Source organism: Natrix helvetica, assembly GCF_964273705.1.
Source record: "Natrix helvetica genome assembly, chromosome: 4".
Classification (NCBI taxonomy): Eukaryota; Metazoa; Chordata; class Lepidosauria; order Squamata; family Natricidae; genus Natrix; species Natrix helvetica.
Window position 1 is genome coordinate 885,619 of NC_138550.1, and position 23,558 is coordinate 909,176.

General features: G+C 55.3%; 2 protein-coding genes across 3 annotated transcripts; one reads left to right on the forward strand and one right to left on the reverse strand.

The window, feature by feature from the left end:
• Positions 1–1,096: 1,096 nt before the first annotated feature.
• XNDC1N (XRCC1 N-terminal domain containing 1, N-terminal like) lies at positions 1,097–9,457 on the reverse strand. 2 transcript variants are annotated; one of them, XM_081953054.1, is made up of 9 exons: positions 9,394–9,457; positions 7,711–7,849; positions 6,811–6,966; positions 6,539–6,705; positions 5,829–5,893; positions 5,314–5,556; positions 3,987–4,037; positions 2,838–2,974; positions 1,097–1,790 (listed from the first exon to the last, which is right to left on the reverse strand). In XM_081953054.1, the coding sequence occupies exons 1-9, from the start codon at positions 9,442–9,444 to the stop codon at positions 1,609–1,611; spliced, it is 1,191 nt and encodes a 396-aa protein (XP_081809180.1). In that variant the 5' UTR covers positions 9,445–9,457; the 3' UTR covers positions 1,097–1,608. The 2 variants fall into 2 exon arrangements, with proteins under 2 accessions (XP_081809180.1, XP_081809179.1); XM_081953053.1 differs by lacking the exon at positions 9,394–9,457 and adding an exon at positions 9,267–9,385 and having other exon boundaries at positions 3,987–4,062; positions 5,318–5,556.
• Positions 9,458–9,836: 379 nt separating this feature from the next.
• Positions 9,837–22,557, forward strand: RNF121 (ring finger protein 121). Its single transcript, XM_081951219.1, has 9 exons — positions 9,837–9,917; positions 13,534–13,571; positions 14,392–14,533; positions 15,470–15,624; positions 16,669–16,776; positions 17,347–17,467; positions 18,418–18,551; positions 21,224–21,325; positions 22,300–22,557. The coding sequence occupies exons 1-9, from the start codon at positions 9,861–9,863 to the stop codon at positions 22,418–22,420; spliced, it is 978 nt and encodes a 325-aa protein (XP_081807345.1). The 5' UTR covers positions 9,837–9,860; the 3' UTR covers positions 22,421–22,557.
• The last annotated feature ends 1,001 nt before the right edge of the window (positions 22,558–23,558 follow it).

The following is a 23,558-nucleotide window of genomic DNA, read 5'->3' on the forward strand; positions in this document are numbered from 1 at the left end:
GTGCCATTGCTATTTATTTTAGATTTGGAAGGTCCAAGGAGAAATAAGAGGAGACAATTGCTGGAGGGAAGCTTAAAAGAGAGAGAGAGAGGCATTACAGGCGTCAGTGGTTATATATATTACTGACGCCTGTAATGCCTCTCTCTCTCTATATATATATATGGGTATCACTATCACTAAAACAAGAATTGCATGTTATGGAAAGACCCTGAAATATCCACAATGCAGGAACAGCTGGGGAAGGTAAGAGAAACAGCAGAGAGGGCAAAACTAACTGGATTAGAGGAAGATCAAGTACATTTATATAACTGGAAACCCCCATTTATTTCTGAATAAAAGAGAAAAATGAACTTGCGATTTATGGCCTTGAAGATTAGAAAGGGTAACTTACGGAAGGAAGGAAATTAAGATATATCTTTAAATGTAAATGCATTTATAACCTCGGTCAAAAAGATTGGAAGGCATTTTCTGTATAATATTTTCTTCTATTTTCTTTCTTATTCACTATTCCTTCTGATTTCTTCTGGATCTTTCCTTATCTTTGTAATGTTATCTTGCTATATGCATTTCTTCTTTTTCTTCTCCACGAATCTTATTTTATTCCGAAAGTTAAAATACAAACTCCAAGAAAAGGATTTTAAAAAAGTAAAACACAATTAGACAAAAACCATTTTTTAAATGTGCATTAAAGACAAAAATACTTATACATGTCTTCAATATATACAACACCCATATACATACAATCCTCCTTTTGGAGTTTGTATTTCAAGCATATGTTTATGTTCTCTCTCTCTCTCTCTCTCTCTCTCTCTCACACACACACACACACACACAGACACACACAGGCCAAATTGTTCCAGGAAAGCAACTTTTTCAGTTTGAAAGCTTGCCTAGTGATGTTCCAGCCAGATACCAGCTGGGATATTTTGGGCAATCTGCAGCCTGTTGGGCCACCCCATCCCTCCCTCCCTCCCGCCATCCCCAATTCAGAGGGCAAGGAAGAATCTCCACCCCGAATGCCGCAAAACCTGGGTGGCCTTAAGCTGAAGGTCCGCAGCTTTGAGGCACTCCCCCCCCCCCCGTGGAGACCCCGCCCCCTGGCCTCCATGCCAGTCCATCTTCTGGCCTTCATCACAGCCTCCCAATTCCTCCTCCTCCTCCCCCCTCGCCCCACAGAAGCCCAGAGGCTCTGGAGTCGAATCACACCCTCTTCTGCCTGCAGCAAAGGAGGAGGAGAAAGCCATCTGCTGGGCCGACAGGTTAAAACAGCCGCAACACCTGGACGTTTGAAATGTCCCCGTGAATGCAGGGAGCCTGCAGCCCGTCCCTCTCAGTCACTGCAACCTGCTTGGGGGGCAGGGGAGTCAGAGGCAAATGGATTTGGGGATTTGGGGATCATGGAGTCCGGTTTCAGCATCTCGGATGTCCTCCGAGGAGGTCTGGGATCGGTTCGCCCACTCCGACCGCCGTCGTGTCCTCTTCTCTGCAGAGGCCCTGAGGGAGGGTCTCCCAGCCCCCCTCCCACTAACATCTCACCAAGAGAGGCGGGGGTCCGGCTGCCAAGGACCCCATCCGCCCTCCTCTTTGGAAGCCGCCTGGGACCGAGGACTAAGCGTATTCCTCCCCACAGCCGCTGGCGTGACCCTCCACCTCGGAGGCAGGAAAGCGGTCTTGGCAGAGGGGGCACTCCACCCAGGACCCCCACACGGGGGACAAAGAGGCCCTCGCCACCTCTGCCTCCTCCCCACAGGTGGAGGCATGGACGGGCAAGGCCTCAGACGGGAAACGACCTGGGAAGGGAGAAAGCAAAAGGTTTGAACAAGCCCCAACCTCTTCCCACCAGGAGATGCTCTTGGACGATCCAAATTCGGATGCTTGGCAACTGACTCATATTTATGACGGTCACAGCGTCTTGGAGTCATGTGAACAACTTTTGCGACCTTCTGACCCGCAAACACAATGGGGAAGCCAGAGTCACTTAAGAATGGTGTAATCAACAACTGCAGTGATTCATTTAACATGTCAAGGAAGGTCGTAAAATGGGGCAAAACTCATTTAATAACTGTCTTGCTTAGCAACGGAAATTTTGGGCTCAGCTTTGGTCATAAGTCAAGGACCGCCAGTTTTTCCCAACCAGCCTCTGGATTGCCCAGTGAAGCTCCACTCCCATCTATCTTACAGCGGCAGCCCAGATCTCCCAATCGCAGAAAGGGCAGAAAAGGGCAGAGAAAGCAGCTAGTCCTTCCATCAAGAGATTCTCAACTCTGAGGATTGCAGAGTTCAACTCCCAGAATTCCCCAGCCAGCCTGGCATTATGGGAGTGGGCTCCACGCCATCTTTAGAGGGGCCAGCATGGAGGGAAAGTAGCCAATATAACCTGCAAAGCAGAAAGGGCCACCATCTCTCCAGGCTCCACATTGCAGGGAATGCAAGACGCCAGGGGTCAGAGCCATTCGGCAGGCGGCCTTCGTGTGTGTGTGTGTGTGCGTGCATGTGTGTGTGTGTTCTGTGGGGGCGGGGAATTTAGGGAAGACCCTCCCCAGGCCTATTTCAGAGCTTGTGGTAGTTTCCTTTCCCTCGTCTACTTCAGAGGCGTCTCTATAAGAAGCGAGGTAGGATCCCAAATAAATACAGATATTTAGAAATACGTTTAGGGTGTTAACCTCAAACTCACAGACCTGCCAACCCTGGCATTACACAGGAGCGGGTGGACTAAGGGCACCCTGCCCTGCTCAACACAGCACACGCCTCTTTGGTGTGGTCTGCCCAGAGGCCTTTCCACCTGCAGGGCTTTTCAGGGCCCTGGCGGGAAAGGCATCCTGGGACTTTTGCCTCACCTGTGCAGATTGGGCAGGTGCCCAACGCAGCTCCTCCTCCTCCTCCTCCTTCTTCCTCTTCCTCACTTTCCCAGGCTGGTAGTTTTCCTCTCTGGCTGGGGGCTGCCCCCCCCTCCCTTCGAGAACCGTTCCTGGGACTGAAGAAAAAACTCTTTTACGGGCTGACCTGCACTTACAACCATTTGTTTAGTGGCCGTTACGAGGATGCTGAAAAATGGGACTTACGGCCATTAAGGCTTCCCCAGGCTCACGTGATCAAAATTGGGACGCTTGGCAACTGGCTCGTATTTATGACGGTCACAAACTTTGTGACCATCTGACGACAATGTCAATGGGGAAGCCGGATTCACTTAACAACCATGTTACTAACTTAGCTGCAGTGATTCACTTAACAACTGTGGCAAGAAAGGTCATACAATGGAGCAAAAGTTGTCTTGCTTAGTTAGTAGTGGAATTTTTCCTGGTCTCCTCTCTGCTTGCCTCCCCCCTCAAAGTGGAAGGACCCCTCCCCCACTTAAGTGCAGTCCCTCCGTACACCCCACCCCCCGCCCTTTCTGACAAGCAAAGCCAATGGGGGGAAGCCGGATTTGCTTAATGGCCGTGTGATTCATTGAACAGCCCTGGCAGAGTACTTACAAGACATGGAGTAGGGGGTATAATTGGCTTGAAAAGAGAGGTAAAATCAATGCACAATGAATACATAGAAAATAGAATAAAGGGCATATATTCAGAAAGTAATAGAGATGGGACCTTGCCGAAACGTTGCCAAGACAATCTCAATCTTACACAGGAAAAGACCCGAATACAACAAGAGCAGCATTACCTACACCCGTGAAAATCTACACACACACACGTATAAGACAATATGTTGTAGAATGGAAGATCCAAAATTAGAAATACCGATAATAGAAAGCTATAAAAGTATAATTGTGATTTTAATGTTTGGAAAATGTTGAATAAAAATATTTTTAAAAAAACCAAAAACCACGGCAGAGAAACTCATAAAATCAGGTGTGACTCACTCAGCAACCGCCTTATTAGCAATGGAAAAACCCATCCTCCATTATGGCCGTAAGTCGAGGACTGCTTGTAGTGAGCACTAACAGGCCTGCCAAAAGGCAAACGGGGCAGAGGGAATGGGAAACTCACCTCCTGGAGCCGCCCTGCGATCTCCTCTTTGTTTTCAAGCGGCGGCGGCTGCTGGCGGGTTTCTCCTCTTTGGGCCCTGAGGGATGAAACATGCCGGCAAGGTAAATCCCCCGGGATCAGCCTGCTGGTTAAAGAGCAACCGGTGGAGATCTGGGCGATTGGCAAGATCCCGCAAGAGAAAGGCTGACCTGCAGGGAGCTTTACGGGTCCTGCCAGGCAGAGCTCAGCACTTAATGGAAAGCGGACCAGGCTTATTGCAGAGGCTGTAAAAGTGCTTCTTCCGCCTCCTTTTCAGACGTAGACTTCCGCTTCGCCTTCTAACCTGTTTGTCAGCTGCCCAGAGCCACTAAGGACGGGGCTCTCACGCCCAACCTTCTGGCTACGGAAGGAATATGGGAAGCTGACGGCCACGAGCGGCCACAGCGCCCGAGTGGCCTTTGGTGACCCTGGGAAACCTCATCCGCACGACACCCAAAAACCTCCCACAGGAGACCGGGAGGCAAAAGGTGACGCAGGTAGCGGGGGGGGGGCAAAGCCGGCTGTTTTGGGTGTGGGGTCCCAGGTGATCTCTGAGCTTGGTAGGTTTCCTGGCAGACCTTTCATGTCCCAACTAGGGAATCTCTTCAGTGCATTGATCAGGTTACCTAGTTTGGTAATGAAACATTTGCTAGAAAAGCACCCAGCCTCACTTGTGCACCAAGGACCCCAGACTCCTCCTCCTCTTCCTCTCCATAAGCCCCACTCCTTTCTAGTTGGGTCATAAAATGTCTGCAAGCTGAGAGAGCACCAAGGACCCCACACTCCTCCTCCTCCTCCTCCTCCTGGCAACCCCGCCTCCTAGCACTGAGGAGGTTACCTAGTTGGGTCATGAAACGTCTGCAAGAAAACCACTAGGCTCAGAGAGCACCAAGGATCCCGGTCCTCCTCTTCCCCTTCTCCTCCTTTTCCTCATCTTCCTTCTCCCCTTCAATTCTCCAATGCCCCTCCCTTCTAGCACTGAAGATGTTACCCAGTTGGGTCATGAAACGTCTGCAAAAAACCCACCAAGATTAGAAAGCACCCGGGGGCTCCTCAGTTCTACCCTGAGTTACAAAAGTTCTCCTCTCTCCGTCCCAAAGTCACCCAGTCGGCTTTCATGCCTAAGGCAGCAGGACTCGAACTCACCGTCTCCTGGGCAGCACTTTAATAACCTCCCCCCCAAACCGGCTCTCATAGTAACCTCTCCCAGCCTCCCTTCTGGCTCCAGTCTAGTCAGCCTCTATAGACAAAGGGCCCATGAAGCCCACGCGGTCCCCCCCCGCCCTCTGTCCATCCCCCCCCCACTCACTCACTTGGTGCCCTGGGGCCTTGGGCTGCCCTCGGGGCCCCCCCAGCCTCTTTGCTCCTTGCAGCAGGCGGTGGTGGAGACCCGGCGGGCAGGAGAGGGGCTCGCTTGTGGGCAGAGGCTGCTGCCATCAGGACCAGCCGGGCTGGGCGACTCAGGCCCGATGGGCTCAGCCCCTTGCCAAGGAGGGCCGAGTCCAGCTGCTGCAGCTGGCTCTTGAGCAGCCTCTCCTCCTGGGTGCCACCCCTGGAAGAAGAAAAGCAAGGGAACCTGGGTGAATTATGGGCTGGGGTCTCATCCACCCTGGAAAGATCTGCTGTGCTGCTCAAGACCCGGTTTCAGCCCCTCCTGGCAAGAGAAGCGGATCAGACACACGAGAGGGCTGGCTGGTGCCAGGTTCTCGCTGCTCTTCATGTTTCCCTCAGGTGGGTTTCATCATTTTGAAACTATTCCATCTTTCCAATGAATAAACAGTGGCAAAGCACCCCGAGTGGCCCAAGGCAAAGCTGGGTACTTACGATGGCCCTGCTGGGGAAAGGGGCCCCCCGAAGACCCCTGGCTTGGAGCCTGACTCCGGAGAAGCCTAAGAGGGATAATAACAGAGGAAGGAATTTACTCAGCCGAGGAAGGCCTGGGAATAAGAGTCCTTAAGAGGAAGGCAAAGAACAAGGAGTAAATGCCTGCGGTTATGCATTCATGCTGACAGGCAGTCCTCGATTTTCAACCACAATGGAGCCCAATGTTTCTGCTGTTAAGGAAAACATTGGCTAAGCGAGTCTTGCCCCAATTTACGTCCTTCCCAGCCACTTTCTTGTTAAATAAATCGCTGCAGTTGATAAGGCTGCAACCTGGTTGTTAAGTGGATCTGGCTTCCCCATTGACTTTGCTGCTCAGGAGTTCGCAAAAGGGAGTCACCCAGGACACCATAACGGTCATAAATATGAACCAGGTGCTAAACATCTGAATTTTGATCACATGATCCCAGTCGAAAGTGTGAGAAACGGCCATAAGTCACTTTTTTCAGCAGTGTTGTAACTTTAAACTGTCACTAAACAAACTGTTGTAAATCGAGAACTGGCTGTACAGGCAGGCCTCCCTTTACACCTGGTCGCTTAGCAACGGAGGTGTGGGAGGTGGCTGGGGAATTCTGGGACTTGAAGTCCACGAGTCTTAAAGCCGCCAAGGTTGGGGCAGCCCCGTTCCAGATGCGTCCCCCACAAAGCCCTACCTGACCCGGGGAGGGGGCTGCGGGATCCCCCTGGCGCTCCTGTGACTCCTCTGGGGTGCGGATGCGGATGAAGGCCAGGCCAAACTGGGCGCGCCTGTTGAAGGGCTGGCTGCAGGTGAGCCTCACGCGGTCCCACTTCTCTGCCAGCGCAGATGCCAGCAAGTCCCCTGCGCGACACAACAAAGCGGAACCTCCAAAACCTGGGCGGGATCCCAGGGCTGGAAGGGACCCTGGAGGCCTCCTAGCCCAACCCCCTGCCCCCCCCCATTTACCTTCCTTAAACATCCGGACCCCGGAACGGTTCCTGTCCTGCTTGGCATCCGCTGGCACCATCAAGCTGGTGGTTGGGAGCAGGGTGAGGAAATCCTGATCCAGGGGCCAAGAGGACCGGCCCACCTCGATCTGGAGGAAGGCGGAGCCAGAGTTCCCTGGGGACCCAAAACAGGAAAGCCCCCTTACTCTCCAGGTGGAGCCCCCTCCCCCCTCCCCCCTTCCCGGCTTCTCCTTCTCCTCCCTTGGGCAGAGTCACAGCACAGCACCTGCCAGCTCATTCATTTACAGGCACAGGGAGTCCTCGACTTATGACTGTTGGTTTAGTGACCATTCAAACTTACAACGGCACTGAAAAAAGTGACTTATGACACTTCCCTGTGGTCATGTGATCAAAATTCAGGCGCTTGGCAACTGGTTCACATTTATGACGGTCGCAGCATCCTGGGGGTCACGTGATTTACGACCTTCCAACAAGCAAAGCCAATGGGGAAACCAGATTCATTTAACGACCGTGTGACTAATTTAACAACTGCAGTGACGCACGTAACAACTGTGGCAAGAAAGGTCGCAAAATGGGGCAATACCCACTTAACAAAAGAAATTTTGGACTCAATTGTGGTCGTAAGTCGAGGATTACCTTTATGTGAGCGTCTAAATCACTGACTGGATCTTCCCTGTGTTTTATTTACGCCTTTTAGCTTTTGTATAGTTTGGTTTTAAGATTGCAAGCTGCCCCGGGTTGCCCTGCGCTAAGATGGGCGGCCAATAAATTTTACAAATAAATAAAACTGGGGCCCGATCCTTCGCTGGCTTTTATCCCCCCCCCCCCAATAGCATTTCAAATCACCCCCCCTCTCTCCCTCTCTCTCTCTCTCTCACACACACACAGAGAAGCTTACCTACGTCGATGTAGCCAATGGAGCCGGCCTTCTCCAGCTGCAACTCGGCTCTCAGCTGCCGGCTGCGGTCCAAGGGGCAGCAGAGCCAGGGCTGAACTCTTTCTTCCAGCAAGAGGTTCTCCGCGGGGTATTTGGGGTCCTGGCCCAGAAAAGGGGGAATTAGAGAAAAGCATTGAATTAAGGCTTAATGTTGATACTCAAGACATGCCAGCCACAAGGAACCCCTTAGTCAAATACGGCCTAGGCTCAGAGCCCAATAAGGCCGGGAGATCATTTAACTACCATTGACTCAGGATTCTCCGGATGAAAAAGGATTTCTCTCATTCAAGGAAGGAACCCCGGTCCTTAGCTTACATCCCGTTTTATAGTTAACACGTCAAAGAAAAGAGAGGACAGGATAAACGTGGCCCCTCCTTTTCATAGCTTTTCATCAGCTACAGTGACCTGGGTCTCCCTTTAAACGAAAAGGGGGGCATCCCGTTGATATGTAGCCTTTATTGTCATTGTACAAAATCAACACAACAAAATGTTAAGGTGGAAATAAAGCCCTCTGGTTGTTGGGAGTTGACCAAGGGACGAGCCAGGCTGCCCATCAGCCACTAACAAGCTTTCCCTCATCAGAAGCCGAACTGCAGGCATCCCAGCCGACCCTGCCCAACAAAACCAGTTTTTATCTTTCCAGTTTAGAAATGTTAGAACTTATCAATCGATCCGCACAGCAGCCGGAGAGATCGATTCCTCCATTCCACCCTGCAGTGGTTTGATAAAAGCCCCTTTCATTTTAAAAGTCAAAAATAAATTAAAATACAAACTATGTTGGTTAGCAAGGAGAACAATGCAGTTAGTCCTTGATTGACACCACTTTGCTTAATGACCACAAAGTTACAACGGCAGGGAAAGAAGTGACTTATGACCAGTCTTCACACTTATGACCATTGCAGCATCCTCATGGTCCTGTCATCAAAATGTGGAGGCTTGGCCACTGACTCGTACTTATAACGGTCCCTGTGTCCCAAGTTCATGTCATCACCTTTGGCAACTGTCTCCCCAGCCAAATCAATGGGGGAAGCCAGATTCAGTTAGCGACTGGACTACTAACCTAACCCTGCAGCAGTGGTTCAGGGTTGCAGGAAACGTCGTAAAATGGAGCAAAATTAACAACTGTCCGATTGAACAACAGAAAGTTTGGAATCATTGGTGGTCGTAAGTCAAGGACTACCTGTATACACGAAGGAATAATAGCGTAAAGACTACCTGAACTACAAAGCCCATGTTGTGTGGCCCACAAACCATAACAACCCCGCGAGCTGAGTTCAGTTATTTCTTTATTAGGGGCAGTCCTCGTTTTACAACCACTCATTGAACACCCATCCCACCCCCAGCAAAAGGCGAGGCGGCCCCTGGAGGGAGGCCGGGGGGTCTCGGGGACCCTCGCCCGGGGCCCCCCATGCGCCTCAGCCGGTTCCAGAAGACACGTGTCGGGCGCGGCCGCCTCCCCACGACCCGTCTGAGCCCTCCCCGTCCCCGGAGGCCCCCGGACCCCGAGGCCGCCTCACTTGCGAGGAGAAGGAGACCACGCAGCGGATCCTCAGCGGCGCCATCGCCTTCCCCGCCGCGCGGCTGGACTACAACGCCCATCAGCCCCGGACGCGGCTTCGCTTTTCCCGCCAACCCCGGCTTGACCTTTCGCCTCGCTCCGGATAGGCCGACGCTCCGCTCGCACTCTGACGTCATCCGCTTCCAGCCGGCCCCGTCGGCCAATAGCTCCGCCCCGGTCGAGGCCGCCGGGAATGCCGGGAGGCGTAGTTCTCGCCACTCACCCCGGGGAGCGTCTGTCAATTGCTCTTCCCTGGAAGCGGCGTCGAGGACGCGCCGGTCCCTTCCGAGCCCGGATCCCCCGAGCTGCACCATCGTCTCCAGGCAGAGACCCTCGTACGGCCCCCTCAGCGGCCCCCCTCACCCTCCCGTTGGCTTTCCTGTGGTTTCGTCCGAGGGGAAACGCGGCACTTGTTCGACGCTCCCTGACGCCCGATGACAGCCGCCCGCCCTCCGCCACAGCCTCCGAAGGCGCCGATTGGGCGAGCGGGATCCGAGGGCGGTGATTGGTGGGCGCCGGCGGAAGCGAGTTGGCGGTGAGGGGGGGGGGCAAGATGGCGGTGGTGGAAGTGGAGGTGTTGGGGGCGCCACTGGAGCCCGGCGCCGACGAGGTGAGTCGCCGGCGGGGAAGCTGCGCGGGAAGGGCGGGAGGAGGAGGGAGGCTGGTCCCCTTTCCCCAACAGCCCTGCAAGGCAGGCCTCTCGCCGAGCACCCGCTCTCCTCACAGCTGGGCAGAGCCTCCAACGCCAGGCAGAGTCTACCTGAGCCAGCCAACGAGCGACTCTGTGGCTTTCTCTTAAACAGACCCCCGTCTCCAGGCCAGGCTCCCCTGGAAAGGCCCTGGGCGTCTCTTGAGCGAGTTTGTCCCCCGGTGGTCCAGGCTCCTACGCTCTTGTGGCGGGGAGTCCCGCAGTCCCTGCCAAGGGATGAAGCTACCAAGGGTCTATTATAGGGTCTCTCCGACATGACAGCTTGAAGAGGGCTGGAGTTCAATTTCCAAGCGTTCCCCAGCCAGCAAAGTCTCCAAATTAAGATTCCCTGGGCTCTTGTGTCGGGGAGTTCCACAGTCTCTGCTAAGGGATGATACTGCCAAAGATCTGCAGTCTCTCTTGAGCTTGACAGCTTGAACAGGGCTTGGACTTCCACTTCCAAGCGTTCCCCAGCCAGCAAAACTGTCCCAATCCTAATTTGTGGCAGGGAGTCCCACAGTCCCTGCCAAGGGTCTACTGCAGTGTCTCTGCAGCTTGACAGCTTGAAGAGGGCTTGGACTTCAACTCCCAGAATTCCCTAGTCACTTGTCTGGGGAATTCTGGGAGTTGAAGTCCAAGCCCTCTTCAAGCTGTCAAAGCTTGAGAACCGCTGTCCTTGTAGGATTCTCACTCGGTACCGCCTGTGCATCCCCATCTGCCGGCAGAATTCGTTTCCCAGCCTGACCTGAAGCTATAATCTAGGCAGGAGCTCAAGGGAGAATGCGGATGGTCGTAACCCCGGGGTCCCCTTTCTGCCTTCCCTTCCTCGGCCGCCTAGAAGCGCCTGTCAGGCCGAACCCCAAAGTTCCCTCGGGGTCCCCAAAGCCTCCGTCTCTCCTGCCCTTCCTGAAAGAAGCAAGAGGGAGACGGAGGAGTTTGAGCAAATCTTAGTGTTGGGCCAACCTTTATCTGCCATGCTGCTTACAGATTTAGGTTGCCCTCGACTTATGACCACAATTGAGCCCCAGATTTCTGTTGCTAAGTGAGACAGTTGTTGATTGAGTTTTGCTCCTTTTTAATGATGTTTTTTGCTACAGTTGTTGAAGGATGGGGTGGACTAGAAGACCTCCAAGGTCCTTCCCAGCCCCGACTCCAAACACCTGTGAAAACTCTTGGTCTGTTAGGTGGAGAAAATGTTGAAAGCCAACAATTGTGTGGCAACAATTGGGAGGCCTCTTTCCAGCCTCTCATCCTGCCTCTTAGGAGGAGGAGACGCTCTTCCCTCCGGTCACCAGAAGCTGCTCAGCCAATGGCTGCAGTGTGTTTTACACACCTTTGTAACCTCCAGAGGGTGACTCACCAACAACTGCCCCCCCCCCGTGCGAGGGTGCCGATGAAATCCTCCACCCACCCATTGCATCCCCTTTGGAGATGCAAAACAGTTTCTCATCCTAGAATAACACTGTTGGAAGGGACCTTGGGGGTCCTCTAGTCCAGCCCCCTGCTCAAGCAGGAGACCCCATGCCATTTCAGACAAGCGGCTCTCCAATCTCTTCTCAAAAGCCTCCAGTGACAGCCGGGGAGGTTTTGATTCGCTGCGTCCCCAGCTACAATAAGAGTTGATTAGCTTTTGTGAATAATACAAAGCTTTGAAGTTTGATTTGGGACCTGTGACTCCACGCAAGAGGTGCAAAAGTCGGACTCTGGTTGGCTCCTCCTGTGCTGGCAACAACCTTTGCGCCCAGGCAGCTCTTTGGCGTCCTTAGGACTGGTGCGGCTGCAGCACTAGGCAGGTATTGCTGGGGCTTATCTCTGAGCAGGTGGCGCTGCAGGTGAGAGGAACCTCTTGTTTCTCTCTTTGGGGAAACCCTTGGACTGAAAGAATTCCTTTTGCTGTGGTTTCAGCTTGACCTGTGAGGCACTGAGGCCTCCGTGGGCCTGGTTGTTTTCTTACGGGGACTTTGTTACTCAGCTAGGTAACCCCACCAGGGCTAGAAGGGAGGGGGGTTGCAGACCGAGGGAGGAGGAGGAAGAGATTTGGAGAGGGGGGTCCTTGATGCTCTCTGCACTTGGTTGTTTTCTTGCAGACGTCTCATGACCCAACTAGGGAACATCTTCAGCACTGAGGGAGGTTAACTAGTTGGATCACGAAACTTCTACGAGAAAACCACCAAGTGCAGAGAGCACCAAGAACTCCACAGCGTCATTGTTATTGTTGTCCTCCCTCCCCACAAACCCCATCCCCTTCTAACACTGATGAGGTTATCTAGTTGGGTCATGAAACGTTTGCAAAAAAACAACAACCCACCAACCAAGCTCACTCAGAGAACTCAATTTCTTAGCAAGTCCCCAGTTCCGTTCCCCATTGTCCTGTCAGAGGTGAGGAAGCTTATTGGATGAGGAGAGAAACGTCTTCAAGGAAAAACCAGAAAGTCTACTTGCCTCCTGAAAAAGCCCCTTGGGGACAACTGTCACCTGGAGGACGGAGAATCTCTACAGGCCCCCAGTTCAAATTATTGCAGAAGTTGGAAGCCACAGATAGACATAGTCTGTCCGTAAGGTGTCTTCCCCGACCCAAAGAATTCACTGCCCCCTTTCCAGTCCAGCATCTCTTTCTGTCACACCTGTACCTGCCTTGGGTGTGCTGCTGTTGGCCGTCACAAATTGGGGAGTGGGGAGGAAGCCCTGGCAGGCCGAGGGATTTTGCTCCCGTAATCCTCAAGGCGGAGAGTGCAGCAGGGACAGGTGGGCTGACACAGCCTGTTTGTTTAAAAGATGCCGTTGGGCTAAAAAGGAGTCCATTTATTCCAGATGTGAACTGTTGGCCCTCCAGAGCGTGAGGGACGTGAAAGGCCATTCTGTCCGTCATCCTGGACCTCTGCCTGCTGACCCCCTGCTCCGTGTTTCACCTGGATGTTAGGATAGTTTCCCACTCCCCCCCCCCCACACCTGTTGCTCAGCCCACCACACCCTTCAGAAGAGGGGAGCATCTCTGGCCTTCCAGCGAAACGCTGAGCAGTCGTCTTCCGAGGAGGAGGAGGAGGAGGAGGAGGCCTCCCCAGGGCCCTGGCGGCTTAGCCCTTCCACCTCCTGACTTTCCTTGGGCTGGCCCTGCTATCCAGGCACAGAAAGGGGGCCTCTGCTGCTCAGCTGCTCAGTGGTCCCTGCGGAGGCCAGGAATGCCACCTCACAATGGGGGTGGAATGCCGCCCTTGGGGAGTTCTGGCATCTGAAGGGATTTGAAGGTTGCTCAGCCACAGGATGCGCCCCTGAGTCGCTCTCATGGCTGCCCTGCAGGTGAGCGGGGGGGCGGGGCATAGCTATCCTAAAATCCACAGCACCCCCTTAAGCTCCCGCCCCCCCCAGGGGAGGTTCTGGGCACGCCTGTTCTGTGAATAGAACCCTGGCTGTTTGCAGCGCTTCTCTCTTTCTGGATGCTGGCCGAGCCAAAGGGGGGCTCTGGGAGAGCCCTTGGCTGAGAGAGCAGGCCCTTCTCCCTCCCTTGGGTGCAGCTGCTCTCTCTCTCTCCCCTCTGCAGGTCGACCTGTCCCACCTGGACCCAGACGAGAGATGGAGGTGAGTGCAAAGCTGCCTGGCTCCCTTCAGGGCACCTGTCTTGCTGGGCAGCGGCCGCCTGTGGGGAAGCCTGTGAGTGTGTGGAAGTGAGCTCATCTTGCAAGACCCACCTCCAGCACACTGCTGGTTTCTCTCTGTTTACTTACGGGGTTGGGATAGATGGCCTTGTGGGTGCCCCCACCCTGTACTGAGGCTGCACTATTCAGCCTGTGGATTCTCAGGGATTGGAAGGGCTGCCTTTCATCCCCTCCTTTCTGGGCTTAAGGAAGATTGGCTGATGTTGTTTGCTTCCCAGAGTTCGTTCCTTTCTTCTTCCGTTCCTTCCTTCTTTCCTTCTTTCCTTCCTTCCCTCTTTCCTTCCTTCCTTCTTTTCTTCTTTCTTTCCTTCCTCCTTCCTTCCTTCTTTTCTTCTTTCTTTCTTTCCTTCCTCCTTCCTTCCTTCCTTCCTTCCTTTCTTCCTCCTTCCTTCCCTCTTTTCTCTCTCTGTCTCTCTCTCTCAACTGTCCTTCTCCTTCAAAGAGAGACTCTGGGTAGTGTGCAATATAATCAACATATAAAGTATAAAATTAACACTTAAAATTAATTTCAGATTTTTAAAAAATGAAAAAGAAGTCTCATTGTCCAATCACACACCATCCCCTTGCGTGCTTCTGGCTCCCTCTTTGGGGTCCTGAGGGGTCCTGGGGTCTTTAGAGGCCGTTGGGTGTGAGCTCCGCAGCCAGACGGAAAGGGTGGCCAGCCGCATGGGAGACTGGGGAGTTGGGCAGGGCTGCTGCTGTGCCAGGGGCTGACCTGCCTGCCTGCCTGGCTCTTGTTTCAGGATCGAGCATGCCCGGATGCACGCCAAGCACCGGGGCCACGAGGCCATGCACGCCGAGATGGTCCTCATCTTGATTGCCACGTTGGTGGTCGCCCAGCTGCTCCTGGTACAGTGGAAACAGAGGCATCCACGCTCCTACAACGTAAGCCAGCTCCTTCCGGGGCCCAAGAAGGGAGACTCTCTGGACTCCTCCGTGATCTCTCCACTGGCTGGTTTCCTTGCAGGCGTTTCCTTACCCAACTAGGGAACATCATCAGTGCTGGGAGGAAGTGGGGTTTGTGGAGAGGAGGAGGAGGAGGAAGAGGAGAAGAGCAACTATAGCGTCCTTGGGGCCCTCTGAGGTTGGTTGTTTTCTTGCAGACGTTTCCTGACCCAACTAGGGAACATCATCAGTGCTGGGAGGAAGTGGGGTTTGTGGAGGAGGAGGACGGCTGTGGGGTCCTTGGTGCTCTCTGCAAGCAGGTTATCTGAATATAAACCAAGAGCAAATCCCCCCTCCCTTCTAGCACTGATGATGTTCCCTAGTTGGGTCATGAAATGTCTGCAAGAAAACCACTGCACTTAAAAGAGCACCAAGGACCTCGCACTCCTCCTCCTCCTCCTCTTCTCTTCTAGCACTGATGATGTTATCTACTCTGCAAGAAGACCACCAACTGCAGAGAGCACACAAGGCCCCTCAATCTTCCCCCTCCTCCTCCTCCTCCCCACAAACCCCACTCCCTTCTAGCACTGATGATGTTCCTTAGTTGGGTCCTGAAACGTCTGCAAGGAAAATCACCACCCTCAGCCAGGACCTCACTGTTCAATCCTGAGCTATAAATATTCTCTGTCAGGTAATGAGGATTTAATAGCTGCCAACCGATGTAAGGTTGTAAGCTGTAAACTGTAGGCTGGTGCAATGAGGAGGAGGAGTAGGCCTTAAAAGCTGTTGGATGCTGGGCTCTAATGGCCAGGATTCTTTCAGGATTGTCTGAAGGCTTTTGGGGAGGAAGGGGAGGACCTTGAGCCTTGAGATGCAGTTCCCCGGGGAGATTCCAAGCTGCCCCTCCCTTAACCCCCCCCCCCTTTCTCATTGCAGATGGTGACCCTCTTCCAGATGTGGGTGGTCCCCCTCTACTTCACTGTCAAGCTGCACTGGTGGCGATTCCTGGGCATCTGGATTTTTTTCTCGGCCGTCACAGCTTTCGTTACCTTCCGAGCCACCCGGAAGCCCCTGGTCCAGACCACGCCCAGGTGAGCCGGAGGGGAGGAAGGCCGCCCGTCTTGGGATGCTGGTGGGGCAGGGGTCTTCCGCCCACGGGGGCCAGGGCCACCTGGGCCCTTTTCCTCTCTTGGCTGGGCCCAGTTCGGTGTTTTTAATTCCGCTTCCGCTATTATCTCAGCAGCAGAAGCTTTGGGCTCAATTGTGGTCGTAAGTGGAGGACTACATACCTGTAGGTTTATTCCATCAGATTTGAAGGCTGCTAAAGATCCTGAACTTTACACTATTTAGGGCTGACTTTGGAGGCCTTTCTCCAACTTCAGTGTTTGCTGAAAAGTGGTGGCTTCCAGGTGGATTTATTTTGCTTAAATGACTGTTCCTTTTCACGGGATACTTATTGTATGTTTTGGAGTATAAATCACACCTTTTTCCCCCCAAAAAGAGGTTGAAAATCTCGGTGCGTCTCATACACCGAATAGAGCATTTTTGGCCTCCCAAAACCCCACCTCGTGCTTCTCATTTTCGCAAAAAATGGGCCCCTTTTTAGCCTCCCAACCCCCCCCACGCGTTGCGTTTTTTCCTTCCCCTGCCCCCAGGAGCCCTTTTCCCCCCAGGAGCCCTTTTCCCCCCAGGAGCCCTTTTCCCCCCAGGAGCCCTTTTCCCCCCAGGAGCCCTTTTCCCCCCAGGAGCCCTTTTCCCCCCAGGAGCCCTTTTCCCCCCAGGAGCCCTTTTCCCCCCAGGAGCCCTTTTCCCCCCAGGAGCCCTTTTCCCCCCAGGAGCCCTTTTCCCCCCAGGAGCCCTTTTCCCCCCAGGAGCCCTTTGCAGGCCTTTCAAACTCTCTGCCTGCCCATTTCCCACAAAAAGCAGGGCATGCAGAGAGGGCTTGGGAGGGCTGCAGAGACTCCTGGGGGCCGGGGAGGGCAAAAACCTCTTCCAAATCTTGGTGCGTCTTATAGTCCAAAGACATGGAATGTAGCTTTTTGGGGGGGGGGGATATAAACCCAGGTGATGGCATGTGGATTGAGGATTGAGAGCGCTGGGCCTGGCACGTTTTTCCTTTTGCTCCCTACAACCAGGTTGGTCTACAAGTGGTTTCTCCTCATATACAAGATCAGCTACGCCACAGGCATCGTGGGCTACATGGCCGTCATGTTCACCCTCTTTGGGCTTAATTTATTATTCAGGTGAGAAGAAAAATCCATCTCTCTCTCTCTCTCTCACACACACACACACAGGCAGACTTCAAATGTGGGGCGGGCGGAGGAGGACGTCGGGGTCCTTGGTGGTCTCACAGCCAGATTGTTCCCTTGCAGACGTTTCATTACCAAACCAGGGAACCTCCTCAGTGCTAGGAGGGAAGGGGATTTGTGAAGAGGAGGAGGAGGGCGGGGGGGGGGGGCTGTCTTTGAGCTTAGTTGTTTTCCTGCAGATGTGCTTGTTACCCAAATAGGCAACATCATCCGTGCTAGCACTAATTTAAGAATGACAACTTGCACCATGGAGAGCTGGGGGACGTCCAGAGGACCCCCTGGCCCCAAAGGGCTGCTCAGGCCAGGCAGGGATTCTTGTAGCCAAATAGCTGGAGCTCCAGGCAGGGGGTTCTTAGAGTCCTGGGTTCGATGCCCCCCTAACACCGGCTTGAAAGCTGCGCTCCCACTCAGACGTTGAGGTCGGCCTGCCTTGGGGTGGGGAGGGGTCCTCTCAGCAGCCACCACAGAGGTTTCTAAAGTCTCCCCCCCCCCTCCCCATGCCAGAATTAAACCAGAAGACGGCATGGACTTTGGGATCTCCCTGCTGTTCTACGGCCTCTACTACGGAGTCCTGGAACGGGACTTTGCGGAGATGTGTGCGGATTACATGGCCTCCACCATCGGGGTAAGAGCCTCAAAGGGGGGGGAGGTGGCTCTGGGCTGGGCTGGGGCTCCTTTGAGGAAGGGGGAGGGGTGGGGAGGGGGCTTGGCCTTCCCTGTCCCTTGAGACCCTCCCTCCCCTTTCCCCAGCCAGAGCTCTCCTGCTGCCTCCTCCCCCTCCTCCTCGGTCCTTTTGCCCCACACCGCCCTCACTCCAGAAGTGCCTGGGAACAGCTGGGTGGGAATCTCCTCCGCCAGCTGTTTTCCTTGAGGGTGGACCGGAGTCTGGAGTGGCTCCCTTCAACCACAGTCTAAATCTTGGCCCCTTTAAGACTTCAACTCCCAGAATCCCCCAGCCAGCTATGAGGAGGAAGGAAGGAAGGATGAAAGGAGAGATGAAGAAGGAAGGAAGAAGAGAAGAAAGAGAGGGAGGAGAGAGAGGAAGATGAAAGGGGGAATGGGAAAAGGGGGAAGGAAGGAGGGAAAGTGAGGAAGTAATGAAAAATGGAAGCGAGGAAAGACTGATAGGAGGAAGGGAAGGAAGGGAAGGAAGGAAGAAAGAAAAAGAGAAAGAAAGAAAGAAAGAAAGAAAGAAAGAAGAAAGAAAGAAAGAAAGAGAAAGAAAGAAAGAAAGAAAGAAAGAAAGAAAGAAAGAAAGAAAGAAAGAAAGAAGAAAGAAGAAAGAAAAAGGAAGGCTGCTGGCTGAAGAATTTGGGAGTTGTAGTCCAGCTGCCTTTAAGTGGCCAAGGTGGCTGATGGAAGGAGGGCAGCAGAGGGTCTCTGGCCACTAGGTGGCGCTCTCGTTATTCCTCCTTTCCCCTGTGGGTGGGGCAGGGCCTGGAGGTGCCTGGCATTGGCTTTGGCTTTGGGGGGGGGCAGGTGAGAGGGGGGGCTCACGGGGGCCCCTTTGGTGCCTTAGGGAGGGGGAGCGGCCCCCCCAGGCGCCCTCCCATCAGCCTTCCTCCCCCGGGGCAGTTCTACAGCGCCTGCGGGATGCCCACCAAGCACCTCTCGGACAGCGTCTGTGCCGTCTGCGGGCAGCAGATCTTCGTGGACGTCAACGAGGAAGGGATCATCGAGAACACCTACCGACTCTCCTGCAACCACGTGTATCCTTCCACGCCCCCACCCCCCCAGGCACCCCCGGGCCACGGGGCCAGAGCCCAGGCGCTTGGCTACACAGCCACCCTTGCAGTGCCTGGGAGTGGGTGGGGGGCCTGGTGGCAGGGGGAGGGGGGAGGCAGGGAGGGGCAGCTTTGAGGGGCTGCGGTTGTCTTCGTGCACCCTCCCCCAAGCGCACACACACACACACACAGAGGCATCCTTCTGGTCACATGATCAAAACGAGACGCTTGGCTACGACTCACACTTATGACAGTCGCAGGGTCCTTGGAATCACGTGATCCCCTTTGGTGACCTTCTGACCAGCAAAGTCAATGGGGGAAGCCTGATTCACTTAATGACCGTGTTACTCACTTAACAATGGCAGTGATTCACTTAACAACAGTGGCAAGGAAGGTCGCAAAATGGGTCAAAACTCACTTAACAACTGTCTGGCTTAGGAACAGAAATTTTGGACGCCACAACGGTCCCAAACCCTCTTTCAGTGCCTTTGTCGCTTCGAACAGTCACTAAGCGAGGACTGCCTGTAAATCCACCAAGCAGACCTCAGAGGCTGGGTCACTCAGGCGGGGGTCTCCGCAAGCGCCCCTCAAATGCCACCCCAGGGGCTCCTCCCGAGTCCAGCGTTTGCCCGGGGGAGGGGGGTGTTGGCTGAGCACTGCCCCCCCCCAGGAGCCAGCCGGTCTGGCCGAGCGTGGCCCCCGGAGGACCCTGCAGAAAGGCCCGGAGGGGAGGGGCACGGAGCGTGTGTCTCTCGCCGGGGCAGGCGTGTCCGTGCGCACGATGAGGGCGTTCCCTCTGCTTCCGTTGCGTGGCACACGTGTGTGGAGGACCAGGGCTCCCCGTGCTGACTCTTGTGGGAACTTCCCTGCAGCCCCTCCCTCCCTCCCTCCCTCCCTCCCCTGGGGGCCGTAAGGGGAAGCCACGGGGCCCTGACTCAGCTGCCCCCCCCACCCCGGGCTTTCCTCTGACTCGGAGGGGGCCCAGGGGTGCCAAAGGCTGGTGACTCAGCCCCCCCCCCATCCCCCCCCAAAGGAAAGCCCAGGGGAGGGAAAGGAGAAGAAAAAGGATCCCTTCCTTAGTCCTCCACTTACGGCCACAAGCGAGCCCAGGATTTCCACTGCAAGGCAAAACAGCCCTTGAGTGAGTTTTCACCCACTTTATGACCTTTCTTGCCACAGTTCTTAAGTGAATCACTGCAGCTTTTAAGTTAGTACAGAGAGTCCTCGAGTTACGACCACAATTGAGTCCAACATTTCCAATACTTCCAAGTGAAAAATTTGTGGAATGATAACATTTTTGCCCCGTTTTACAGCTTTTCTTGCCACTGTTGTTAAGTGAATCACTGCAAGTGTTAAGTTAGTAATGCGGTTGTTAAGCGAATCTGGCTTCCCCACTGAACTTTGCTTGTCAGAAGGTCGCAAAAGGGGATCACGTGACCCACGGGCCCGGCAACCGTCATAAGTACGTGCCAGTTGCCTCTGGATTTTGATCACGTGACCTTGGGGATGCAGCAACGGTTGTAACTCTGAAAAACGGTCATAGGCCACTTTTTCCAGTGCCGTTGTAACTTCAAAGGGTCACCAAACGAAGCGTCATAAGTCGAGGACTCCCCGTAATCTCTGTCCCCATCCGTCCTCTCGGCTTGGCTCCCTGATTTGGGGTCTCCACCCGGGTTGACCTTTCCCACCCAGATGCCCGGAGAGTATGGGACTTGTAGTCCCCCAGTCTGACCTCTGAGGGGTGCAGCAAAGCGATGGGATTGGGGGCAGGGGAGGGTCACCTCCAAGCCCTGGGAGCCCCCCCCTCCCTCCCCCGGCGGCTGGGGGTCAGCCTTGCTCCTGGGAATACGTAGCCCAGCCGCCCTGCCCAGGGAGGGGCCCATGGGCTTGTGCCCCAGAGGGGGAGGGGGAGGCCCAGCCTGGATTCCGTGGGATCCGCTGAGAGGAGGGCGGAGCCTGTCCTCCCCCAGGGCTGCCCCCCTGCCTCACCCCCCTCCCCCTTGCTTGGTCCTGGCTGCCATGCACAGCCCTGGGACCCATGGGCCTCTGCCGAGCAGTCGTGGGCCAGGTGGAGGCAGGAGCCAGGACAGCTCACTTGCAGGCCCCCTCCTCCTCCTCCTCCTCCTCCTCTTCCTCATGGTCAAATCTATGACACACACACCCTCTGAGAGCCTGAGCTGGAGGGGGCCACCGTTTGGGTCTGGCTGGAACTGGTCCTCCCAGTCAGGAAGCCTCTACAGAGAGGTCTCCATTGGGGGGAGGCATGTTGTAGTTGAGCGAAGCCTTTCTTTGCTTCATTGGGGGTCATGATGGGGGTCCTTGGGGGGTCTCTGGGCTTAGTTGTTTCCGGACAGACGTTTCATGACCCAACTAGGCAACTTCATCAGTGCTTACAATAAGGATCATAGCACTGATGAGGTTCCCTAGTTGGGTCATGAAACGTCTGGAAGTTCAGATTGCACCAAGGACCCCATAGTCCTCCTCCTCTCCACAATCCTCCCTCCGTTCCAGCACTGATGAAGTTCCCTAGTTGGGTATTGAGACGTCTGCAAGGGAAGAGCACAGCTCGGAGGGCAGCAAAGGCTTCAGCGCTTCTTTCCCATCGACTTCTGCTTCTGTCCACCCGCCGTTTGTTCCTTGACCGTCCGTCTGTCCAGCTTCCACGAGTTCTGCATCCGGGGCTGGTGCATTGTGGGGAAGAAAGAGACGTGTCCGTACTGCAAGGAGAAAGTGGACCTCAAGCGGATGTTCAGCAATCCGTATCCTTCCCCTCTCACCATTGCAAACCCCCCCTCCCCCCAGGGCTGGACTAGATGCTCTCCATGCCCCTCCCAGCCCTCAGTCTCTCTCTCTCCCCTGCTGGCTTTGAGTCCTCCCTTCAGACCCTTTCCCCGCAGGGCTCCCCTGGCCTCCCTGCCTCTGCGGCCCCTTTCCCCACCCGGCGGGTGGACGAATGACCACGGGGGGTTGCTGGCCCTGAATCCCAGAGCCAGCGGATGGGACGCTGGCCTCTTGACCCCCTCAGGGCTCCCCTGACCTGAGACCTGGGCATTTCTCCCCACCCCTACCCCTGGGCCCCCTCTGCCCCCCCGGCTGCCCCCCCCCCATCCCACCCTTTTCTTTCCAGGTTGCCTAGTTGCCGAGGTGCCTTCAGCCTCTGGGAGACTCCTGGTTTCTCACGTGGCCCCTGGGGAAGTGAGTAGCCCTCCCCGTTTAAGGCCTGGTGGCTCAGTGGTTGAAACCAGGGGTCCCCAACCCCCGACCCTTGAGCCGGGCACAGAAGTGGCAGCTGAGCGCGGACACCCCCACTCGTGCGTGAGCCCCCGTCTGCTTGGCCGCTGCTCGTGCACAACCTCCCCTCTACCCCCCTCCCCCTCCAAAGGCGGAAAGCTTGGGGAACTCTGACCTAAAGGACCCTGGAAGAGGTCTGCCCTTGGGCGGTTCGAGTCCTGCCACCGCCTGATGGGATGAGTCCCCATCGCGGGCCTCGGTTCCTGCCAACCTAGCAGTTCATCTTCCATGCCAGTCGGTGAATAGGCAACTCCTTCGGGGGGGAGAGAGCAGCGTTGCCGCGTCTTGCCCTGTGCCCCGTGCCCTGGCCTTGCTGCCCCCCGACCACTGAAAGGCCTTCCGACAGCGGAGACGGGCACCGGCCTTAAAGTCAGCTGCGAGGAGCAAGTACCCCCCCCCCAGCGCCTCCTTTATTCTACTCCACCTTAACTCTGCCTTGCAGCTGGGAGCGGCCACACGTGATGTACGGGCAGCTGCTGGACTGGCTGCGCTACCTGGTGGCCTGGCAGCCGGTCATCATCGGACTGGTGCAAGGGATTAACTACATCTTGGGGCTGGAGTAGCCCCCCCGTTCCTGCTGCCCCGGAGCCAGGACTCCCCTGGGGAGCCAAGGAGGCCGTGGGAGTCCCCGGGAGCAGCCTTCTCGGCCAACTGACCTCTCAGGACCATGGCCTCCGGGCCAGAGCTGCTGCGCCCCAAGCCCAGGCGGACTCTGCACACGAGGAGCCCCCCACCCCACCCTTGAGGCCGGCTTCTGCTGCTTGTAGGATGGGAGGGTCTCTTTTCCCTCTTTCTCCTTCCTTTTTTCTTTTTTTAGCCAGAAAGAAAATAATGATTTTAACAGCCTCTGGAAACATCTTTTTATTCCTGATGCAAAAGGAAATGGAGTTCCCTCCGTCCGTCCCCGGTGGCCCCCTGGACTCCCCCCTTTGGGCCAGGCCCAGAGGCACCCCTGCCCTCGGCCGTTTCTGGCGGGGGTGGAGCTGGGCAGCCGCCGTGGGGCAGAGGGACTCCTGCCCAGTTCCCCAGCCCCATTATCTATGGGGCTGGGGAACCTCTGATGCCAACCCAGGGGGTCCCCTTCCTCTCGACCACATTGACTGAACCCCAAGTCCGGATTCCCTCCGTTTCTCCTGCCCCCGATGGGCCTTTGGCAGGAAGGACCCCACCCTGGATTTTGGGGGAGAAGCCCCTCCGCCTTCCTCTCCTCTTCAGACGTCGCTTGCGAATGGTTCCGAGTCAGAGTCGGGACTTTCCTTGCCTGCCCAGTTCGAGCGGTGAAGCTTTGGAGGAAGGAGCAGCTGAGAAATGTGGGCAGCTCTCGTCTTTCTTCAACCTGCCAGACTGGGGGGCTCAGGGGCGCATTGGCTCCTCTCTCTCCACTTCGCCTGGGAGGAAGCTGCACCCTGCCGCGTTCATCCCAACGTCACTGAGAAGTCCTGCTCCACCCGAGGATTGCTGGGTGGCCTCCCATCCTCACCCCCGCCTGGTCATTTTTAGGGCTTGGTGTGGCAGTGTTCGGTTTAACGGACAGCGGAGTTAATGCGGGGGAGGAGGGTGAAGCCGGGGGCTGCTTTGGCACCTTTTAATCCGAGGAGACGGGTGGAAATGGGCAGTGTGGCAGGTGGCCCTTGACCCAGGGGGAGAGCAGGTCGCTCCCATCGCCTGGGACCCCTGCCCAACCCTCCTCCCACCTGGGTC

What these genes read in the sequence shown, in the direction of transcription:
- RNF121 (XM_081951219.1), top strand. Translation starts at nt 9,861, where the DNA reads ATGGCGGTGGTGGAAGTGGAGGTGTTGGGGGCGCCACTGGAGCCCGGC. An exon ending in GGCATCCACGCTCCTACAAC is followed by an intron (nt 14,534 to 15,469) that starts GTAAGCCAGCTC and finishes TTCTCATTGCAG; the next exon opens with ATGGTGACCCTCTTCCAGAT. An exon ending in AAGCGGATGTTCAGCAATCC is followed by an intron (nt 21,326 to 22,299) that starts GTATCCTTCCCC and finishes TCTGCCTTGCAG; the next exon opens with CTGGGAGCGGCCACACGTGA.
- XNDC1N (XM_081953053.1), bottom strand. Translation starts at nt 9,311, where the DNA reads ATGGCGCCGCTGAGGATCCGCTGCGTGGTCTCCTTCTCCTCGCAA. An exon ending in CTTTCCCCAGCAGGGCCATC is followed by an intron (nt 5,557 to 5,828) that starts GTAAGTACCCAG and finishes TTCTTCTTCCAG; the next exon opens with GGGTGGCACCCAGGAGGAGA. An exon ending in CCAAGGCCCCAGGGCACCAA is followed by an intron (nt 4,063 to 5,317) that starts GTGAGTGAGTGG and finishes TTCATCCCTCAG; the next exon opens with GGCCCAAAGAGGAGAAACCC.